Genomic DNA, 9,198 nt, shown 5'->3' with positions numbered 1-9,198 from the left:
ATAGGAGTGGAAAACAGACCATGGCATTTTACATAGATATTGATACTTCTGTCTGTGAAAGAATAAATATATTGGGGACCCTTAATTTTAATGCCTTCAAATATTACTAATAGAAAATAACAGGAGAGGTGGAGGTGAGAATTCCTGGGCAGATCCTGATCTTCTAGGCTGCCTTTGGCTGGATGTGATTGAAATCCCAGGCACATTCCTGCAGGTGTGTAAGGCTGCACTGGTTATTCCATCAGGGTGGCACAGTCTCAAGTAATTGTCAGTAATGTCTTTCCCCCTCCCTTTCATGTCTGTGAGTCGAAGGTTAGAGATCTTTACTTGCCAGTTCACATTGCTTAGCACAGCTTATATGGACACCAGCCCCAAGTGGGGTTACTCATAAACTCCAAAGGCATTTCAATATTTGATTTGACTTCTAGGCTGCAAAATAGCTTAAGGGAAAGAAATTAATGTGTTCTCTGAAACAAGTACTAGGAAGAGCTTTATGAGTTCCTCATCCCTGCTTTGATGACTGCTTTGAGTTTGGGTAATGGGCAGACACGCCAGTGTAACCCTAGCCTGGTCAAGATGAGAGTCCAAGCTGAGATTCTGGCCCTTTTTGCTTTGTGTGATTGGAGTGATGATGAGAGCAGTGGGTTTCAGAAGCAGCCTGCCACATCCTGTATGCAATTTAGCATGTTAAAACTGTGGCTGAGAGAGGGCCAGGAGGGCTGCTGGATAGAAGCTGTGGTTCCAAACTGCTGCAAAGAGAGAGGGAGGAAACTGAACACTAAACTGAAGAGTTTTGTGTGTTTATTCCTTAACACAGAGGAAGTGTCAAAGGCTGTTTGCCCTTACATACAGGTGAGAAGCCATTTAGGTCCTTTACATATGCACTTTGTATTCTGTCAGCTCTGGCATTGCCTTGAAGCTGATCTTACGTGAGAACAGAAGACTCGACTTGCAGTTAAGCACTAGATGAGGGCAGGACCCCTCTTTTCTGCTCCCACTCTGCCACAGGCTCAGTGCAAGTCCAGACAGGTTGGTTTTCTCTCCCTTTCTCTCATCTCAGCCTTTCTTTTTCTAGCATGGGTCAGTAACTTGCCTCTCATGGAGAAACAATCCTTAGGTATGTGCAGCACTTTGGTAGATGTGCTTTGAGTTATCCAAAGTCATCTTCTCACCGTGCTAATGGAATGCTGCATCTTGATGGACTTCTTTACCCATCACTTTGCAGGCTCTTGGCAGGCTTTGCCTCATTGTGGTCTCCTTGGTTTCCTGAGACATGCATTTTATGTTCAGTTAGTTAAAATACTAAGAACAAGCCCTCATAGTTTCATACCAGTTCCTTCTCAGCGAGTACTCTATGGGCAGAGAAATGGAAGTCTCTATTAGGGTAATGCATGGACTGTAAGCCCTTCTTGTGGGACAAGGAAAGGGTGTGTGGCAGTGACCTTAAAAGGGGTTAAAACTGAGACTAGAACTAGAGCCCCCTCTTTCCAGCCCTGTGCACGCTCTGCTTCCTCTCAAGACTGAGCGGACTTGTTCCATAAGGTTGGGTTTTTTGTTGTAATAGAATTAATCCTCATTATTATTGTTACTTAACTTTTACCATTTATCATTGCTGTGTAACTCTCCTGACACTTAAGAAATAAAGGAGAAAGGAGTTTCAAGTTGAGGCTGATTTTTCTTTCTTGCTCTAAGCTATTAGCCAGCATTAGCTCATTCTTCCCGATAGCTGTGCACTGTGTTTCATCTCGGAGCATCCGAAGGTGCTTGACAAAGTGCAGATGGGATGCAGTCAGTTATTCCAGGGATTTCAGTATGGTTTCCACATGGGATGTCATCATGTGCCTTGGTCAGGGGGCTCACAGACAAATTTTACCCTTCTAAAAGTGTCATTTAATGACCAGATCTGCAGCTGTAAATGGAGTTCAGACCATCTATCTGAGATGAAGGCTGGCAGCTCCTTCCTAGCACATCATTCTGCAGGCCCAGAATGAAAGATAACACATCCTGCTGGAATAGTTAACTGCGCAGCCCAAATTCCTCTTTTCCTTGCAGAACTAACACCTTGCTGCACATTCTGCTCTTGGAGGGCTTCCACCCACTAAGTAGTATCCCAGGTGGCATGACAGAGTTCTTCCAGGGACATGGGTGGAAACAGCTTGTGTTGCTGCTTGGATGGAAACTGCAGGCTGCAGGTGCAATCAGAGCAGGTTACAAAAGTAAGAAGTGGCAAAGAACTGCATTTAGCAAGCTGAGATTACCAACCAGCTTGTCTAGCTCTGCAGAAAGTAGCATTTTCTCTCTTACCTGGTTGGAAATCATACTACAACTGGTCTCCGGCCACTTCATACCACCTCCATGCTGTGGAGGCTGCTTGTGTTTTCTTAGATACCAAAGGGGGGAAAAAGAAAGAAAAACAGGTTAAAAGGGTTGGAGTTAAACACTGAGAAGTGCATGGGGAGTAGTTCCTTCTCCTTGGGCTCTTCTGAGAACGAATGATAGGTTCTTGAGCAGATGGGGCCATATACAATGAAGATCTCATCCAAAGGACCCTTTACTGTTACTGTGGTGGGACCTTACTGGTCAGCCACTGCTATAACCTCTAAGTGAGACTCGGTTGCGGTGAGGAGAAGCCAAAGGAGAACTAGCAGAAAAGATCCTCTGGGCAAAGTGAGGTCATCCTGGAGCTGGTGCCAGTCCCACTGGGAACATCTGATGCAACAGCGTTTTTCTGAGGTTTAAACCTTAGAAAAGGTGGTTCCATCAGAACCACCCTGATGCCACTCAGTGATTCGAAGTGCTCAACCCCTTGCCTTTTGCAATACATCTCCCATCTCTCCAGACTCATCTCCACTGTTTTGATTGTTGCTTTGAAGTAGGGGTGAGTGCCAAGACAGAAGTTAGGAGCATTTCTGCAGCAGGATTAGGGAGGTTGATGCCATTCTGTATGAGTATCGGATTTGCACTTGAGATTTGCTGTTGCTGGGAGACCTTGAAAGGACAGGAACATTGTGAGTATAAATGTACTACAGGATCACACTGTAACAGAAGTGAGATACAGCAGATTTCGGTATCAGTAATGGAACAGTCATCAGTAAACTCAAGTTAGATGAAAAAGAGACTTGGAACTGGAGGAGACACTCTTCCTTCCTATGAATCCCAATAAGCCGTGCTCATCTGCTGACAACATTGCTTCATGTTTTCCATTACATGCTTCTAATGTCTTCTTAGTAGTCCCTGTGGAGCACCAACATGAATGTTGTCCTCTATTCCCTACACAGTGCCTCATTCCTGCAGACCTGTAGGACAATATCTCTCCGTAACACACATTCCTCAGTGCAGAGGGTTTTGGAAATGTCACTAAAAATCCCCCCAGATTTATGTGTATTTGAATCCGGTGGCAGTGAAAACCCCCAGGAGCCTGGAGAGCAGACTGCTGCACTGCGAGTCTTTTGCTTCCCTCTAGTGTTTAATGTCTTTATTTTCTTCTAAGCTATACAGTCTTGAGCTCTGCCATGACCTGACTGTGCCCAAGGGCTGCAGAGAGGAAGAATAAAAGGAAATAAACCTTGCAGGTCTTTCAGACCAGATCCATGGGTAGCATAAACTGACTTGGACTGCATCCTGCTGACATGTACCACGTCAGGAGCCAGCCCAGCATCTTCATGTTAAGCATATCCAAACCGGGTGGTTGCAGTTCTCTCTTTTAGGATTGTTTCCATGTGTAGCTCTTAATTCTGCAGTGATGCTGATGATGCCTGTGTGAATTGGTGGAATGCAATGGGATCTTTGCCCCGGGGGTGAAGAGTAGCTGCAGAACTTGTTTTCTGAATGTGCTGAAAGTCTTCACAGTGTGGGGAAATTTAGGATGTCTGAAGAGGAAGAACAGGCTGGCTAACATTTCCTGTGCTGTTCGTTCAGACACCAGCTCCTGCCACGTCCCTTCAGTGATAAAAGTCCCAAATCCATTTCTCCTTCCATTTTCAAACAGTGGTGATTTTGGAGGAAATACTGAAGAAATATAAGGATGGAATGAACCGATGGGGCTCAGTGCTTTGCCAACCCTGATTTTATGTCTCTAGGTTACTGCTGCGATCTCAGTCTGGGAGGAACCTTCCCTGGCTAATGGCTGTTGTCAGTTTAGTTTCTAATACATCCTTACTACTGGCTTCCTTGTAGGTACCATCAGTCCTACAAGTGGCAGTGAAGGGTGGGATACTGACAGTAAAGGGTGGGAAGCCTGCAGTGCTGCTGCCCACATTGATCCTGCTGTGTTGCTGAAACAAATGAGAACAGGTCTTCACTTCCCAGGGTTGACTATCCAAATGGAAGCACCCCTCTCAAGCCTGTTTGCATTGTCTTGAGCAGCAAACCTGCCAGAGACTGACTCTTGAGACAAAATAATCCCCAGAGTGTGATGGGCTTTTTGAATTCACTGAGACAAGCAACAACCATCAGTGCAATTCAAAGGATGGTGTCTAAAAAGAGCTTGCTCATTCTCTGCGTGGTAATGAAGTGCACTGCTCTGTACATGAAGAAAAGGGTGAGCAGCTTTTATGCCTCAGGACACTACCTGCTCCCTGCAGGGGTCAGCAAGACGTATTTGCTCTGTCATGGAGAGCACAGCTCTAATAACAAGAGATTTTATGACTTCTATTTATTTTCCACTGAAGTGTTAAGGCCTGAGCTCCACAAGAAGCAAGGTATTAGCCCTGATGGCCCAGTGAAGGTGCTGTATTCTGCATTCCCATGTCCACTCTTTAATTGGATTAGCTTGGGGTTTGACTGGGACATGAAAGTGGGTTATCTGCTCTCTTCTGTGCTTTACGGGGACACAGAAAGCTTTTTGTGAGTCATGATCCAGTCTTATTGTGTCTGTTCCAAGGTAGTCATCTGACAATTATACAACTCATTATCTTTTCTGTTGTCAAAAGTAAAAGCAGAGCTAATAGAGCAAGAGCAGAGCTCTCTGCAGGTTCAACCTTTGTGTGGCTACCACCTGGGTCCCTGAGGAACTGAGGAGGTCATTAAGTATGAACTGAAGAGACCAAAGGGCTGGATGTTAATATCGTGCCTGAGCTTCATATTGCATAAAACTACATAAAGCTCAGTATCTCAGAAAGTACAGCTTGTACTGGGGTTATCTCACAGTCCTGCCAAAGGAAGCCTTCCCCTTTCTGGCTCAGAGATCCTTGTGTGGGGTAGAATTGATGGATTAATGGCATTCTTTCCGTACCGAGTGCTCGCAGGTGCTTGCAGAACCATAGCAGGACAAAGCTGAGTGCATGGTTTTAGAGAAAACTACAATACTTTATGCCTTACTCTATTAGGACTCCAAAAAGGAAGGAGTGAGAGTGATTAACCATCAGTGGCTACGGTTTGAAGTGTACCAAGCTGGTCATTCCTGACTTAAAGTAGTACCAAATCAGTAGTTACTGATGAAGACTAAGGCCATACCTTTACTCTTCTGTTGATCTTACCCTGCCTGATGATCACAAAAGCATTCAATTCCAGCAGTGAAGTGATGAGTGGTGGCAATGTCAGCAGATGGGCAAATCCCTGGAGTTGGAGAACCCCAGTGAATGCCATAGCTTCTCTGTACCAGGAATGACAGCAGGTAGTGGGTGATGTTTTCATGTCTCAGTATTGTTCATCCTTGTTGAGCTGTGGATTAACAGTGTTACCAGATCCGGTTCTGCATAGGGGAGTTTGGCTCTGGTAGTGGCATCACAGTGTCCTGTGGGAGTGCTGGTGGGATCTGGCCACTGGTAATGATTAAACTTGATAGGGGAAATAAATGGATAATAATAGGTAGCAATGATGTTAACAGACCTTTTGGCAGCCCCTCCTCATGGCTTTCTTGCTTCATGCTGGTAGAAGAATCATTGCAGTGCCACAGGTAATGCAGCCACTGAGCTGTGGTTTACCCCTTCACAGAAAGCCGCTGAACGTAGACAGAATGAATGTCCTCTTTCATTGAAAGGGAAAAAGAATGTCATTAGCTTGGGATTTTCCTGGAGAAGGCCTGTTGAATGAACAAAGGATTCCTTGAGACCCGAGTGTGCTGTTCCGAGACCTGCATTTGCTGGTGGGCATTTTGGGGCATTTCTAGAAAGAAAGGGGAACTCTTCCCAAGTACATCACCTGCAGAACATGGTGCTCCAAAGAGTTTGCTCTAGACTGTGTGCTCCAAAGCACACCTATCTCACCTGGAATATAGACTCTTGTTGTCTGTGGAATTCAGGGGGTTATAGATATCCAGAACACAGTGATCTGCTCACCAGCAGCCACAACTGCCTGACAGGAGGATGGAGCTAGGAAGGGGCTGCTCTCTGCTCCCAAGGGATGGGACAAGAGGAACTGGCCTCAAGCTGCACCAGGGCAGTTTAGATGGAGCTGAGGAACAATTCCTGCCCCAAAGGGTGCTCAGGCATCGGAACAGGCCGCCCAGGGCAGGGCTGCAGGCACTGTCTTAGACTGGAGAGCTGTCCTAACTGGGTATGTGCATAGTAACGTGCCTCCCTTTCCCTCCTGTCATGTGAATAGGGATGCTGGAGGATACAGAGGAGTTTGTACGATGCTGAGGGGTCTGCACTGGGAAAGCTTTTATGACTTCCTAACGGGAGAAGGTCAGGAGATAGCTGCAGGGACCAGACGGTGTTTATGTGACCTATTGGGAGTACTGACAGGGATGCTGAGCGGTTTTCTGGGCTGCTCATACAAACAGAGCATCTCGCGTGCTCGGATAGATCACCGCCGCCATCAGAAGCACCCGAGCCCCGCTCACCTGCGCGGTTTGGGTGCGAAACGTGGGTTTTAAGGCAAAACAGGAGGGAGCATTGACTGAGCCCCTTCGGTCCCGCCGCGCCAGCAGGGGGCAGTAAGCGCGGGGGTCCCGCGGGCAGCGCGGCGGCGGTGGCGGGAGGAGGGCGAGCGCCCCCGCCTCCCCCTTCTCTCTTCTCCCCCCCCCCTTCCCCCCCGCCCGCCGCCTCCTCCTCGCCCTCCTCACGGGGACCCGGGTTCGCGGCGCCCCGCGGCCGAGCGGCGCGGGGGGGAGCGGCGGCGGCCGCAGGATGCAGGCGGGGCGGGCGGCAGCGGGCTGCCGTTCCCGGGGCGGGCAGCTAGAGAGCAGTGCAGGGAGCGGAATCCCGGCCGAGGAGCCCGAGCAGCGCGGCGGCAGCAGCAGCGGCGGCGGCGGCGGCGGCGGAGCAGCTCCCTTCCTGTCGGGAGCGGCTCTGGGCCGGAGGCCGTGAGAGGAGCCGAGCGGCGGCGGAGGCCCGGGCCGGCTCCCGACCGCTGCTCCCCTCCTCCTTCTCCCATGGCGGAGACTAAGATCATCTACCACATAGACGAGGAGGAGACGCCGTACCTGGTGAAGCTGCCGGTGCCGCCGGAGAAAGTCACTCTGGCCGATTTCAAGAATGTGCTCAGCAACCGGCCCGTGCACAGCTACAAGTTCTTCTTCAAGTCCATGGACCAGGATTTCGGGTGAGCGGACCCGGGCCCTGCCCCTCCTCTGGCCCCCCTTCCCCGCGCCCCTTCCCGCTGACAGCCCGAGGGGAGGTCTCTCCGCCTCCCTCGGCACCTGCTTCGCTGCCGGCGGCTCGGCTGCAGCGCGGGGCCGGGCTCCGGGCTCCCCGCTCCCCGCCGGGTGCGGCCCTGCACGCTCGGCGCTAGGCCCCGGCCACCGGCACCCGGGCAAGCCGGCAGGGCCGCCGCTAACATGGCGGCCCGGCCCGGCCCGGCCCCTGCCGCCGCCGCCGCCTCACCCCGCGGTCGCACCGGGGGCTGACAGCGCGGCCGGAGCCTCCCCGAGGCCTCTCGGCTTGTGCTGCCCCCCCCGGCCGCTCTTCGACCGCGGCGAGCGGGGGGTGAGCGGCCGAAGCTGGTACGGTGTGGGTGAGGCCCGGAGGGTTTGAGCCGGGAGGGGGGCTCTGGAAGGTCGGGCTGCAGAAGCGCTGGAAGGGGAGCGGAGGGGCCGGTGCGGGCGGCGGGTTGTTCTCTTGGGTGCTGAGCGGAACCACCGCTTCTTGACACCACCACCGAGGTGTTTTGCTGCTGGGGGGGAGCAGGAGGAGACGAGGGCCGGGCTTTCAAACGACCTCTGTGACCCTGTAGGCCACATTCCCGGCTGGAGCTCGGGATATTTGCCATGGATCTCATCCCCGCACACCGATGTGGGTTGTGTGCCACTGGGCTTAGGTACAGCCCTCATAAAGTAGAGCAATACAAATGCGTTTGACAGCTGGCCTGTCACCTCCAAATGTATTAATCCTCTTGCAGCAAAGCATTTTGTACTCACATCCGTCACTGGCCAGGCTGTTTTACATATGTAAGTGCCTTGTCAGTGAAAAAGAGCAGGTTTGTGGGACACTAATGCAGCCCTGACTAACATAACGCTGTGGCTGAGGTGTGGGGTTTATGTTCGGTGAGATAGAGCCCCAACAGCCTTTTACACCTTGTGTAGCCTCTGTCTTACCCCTGAGACTCCAAGCCTTTCATGTTAATTGTGTTCTTATCCGTGGTGGAAAGCAGCTATTGTTTGTTGACATGTCTTTCTGCTGTGGCGAGCTGGTGGTGTTGGCGTGGTGCTGCAGGAGTTGTTCACGGATCGGCTTCTTGTTCTTCTGGGTTGTGCAGACAAGTTTCCTGGGATGCAGCTGCACAAACTGCTTGCAGAATGAGGGCTGGGAAACTGCCTCTCCGTCAGTTCTTCCCCTTCCTCCTCCAGTGGCCAGGACACGGACCCCGCTGTGGTCGTGGCCAGTCAAGCTCTGCAGTTGGTGTGGTGCAGCCTCAATAAAGGGTGTTGGGGTTGTCGTGCCTTCAGTGCCGCCGCTGCAGAGATCTGGTGCTAGGAAACATCAACACGTGGCACACACTAGGAGCTTCTCTAATGCCTTTGGGCTGTTCCTAAGCTTTGCCCAGGGAACAGGGTAGTCCTATGGTGGATTCTCTTCTAGTCTTGAAACCGGGATGAAAATTGGCTGTTGTTCATGTATTACCTTGGAAATGGAGATGGGGGAAGGTGCAGGGCTGCAAGTGGGTGATGAGGATTAGGACCTGTGCGTTCTGTATCTCTTATTGAAACTATAATCTCAAATACAGGTGCTGAATGCATCAGGGTGGTGATACGCTGTCTTGAGACAGGTAGAACTGCACGTGGTGACTCTTGCAAGTCAATGAGCTGTCAGGCAGCTT

The 9,198-nt window shown here is 50.7% G+C and overlaps 1 protein-coding gene across 3 annotated transcripts in view; it reads left to right on the top strand.

Moving 5' to 3' along the window:
- Positions 1 to 6,981: 6,981 nt before the first annotated feature.
- The window catches only part of DVL1 (dishevelled segment polarity protein 1), a 69,729-nt gene continuing 67,512 nt past the window's right edge, over positions 6,982 to 9,198 (top strand). For all 3 annotated transcript variants that reach the window (XM_057407260.1, XM_057407259.1, XM_057407261.1), the window contains exon 1: positions 6,982 to 7,485. In XM_057407260.1, coding sequence (XP_057263243.1) covers positions 7,316 to 7,485 — 170 coding nt within the window. In that variant the 5' untranslated portion in view covers positions 6,982 to 7,315. The remainder of the gene's footprint in view (positions 7,486 to 9,198) is intronic.

Source organism: Pezoporus wallicus, unplaced genomic scaffold (genome assembly GCF_028554395.1).
Source record: "Pezoporus wallicus isolate ANWC-B61680 ecotype Strahan unplaced genomic scaffold, APGP_CSIRO_Pwel_v1 contig_14689, whole genome shotgun sequence".
NCBI lineage: Eukaryota > Metazoa > Chordata > Aves > Psittaciformes > Psittacidae > Pezoporus > Pezoporus wallicus.
Note: the sequence above shows the minus strand (reverse complement) of the source record. Positions and strands in the feature narration are given on the sequence as shown.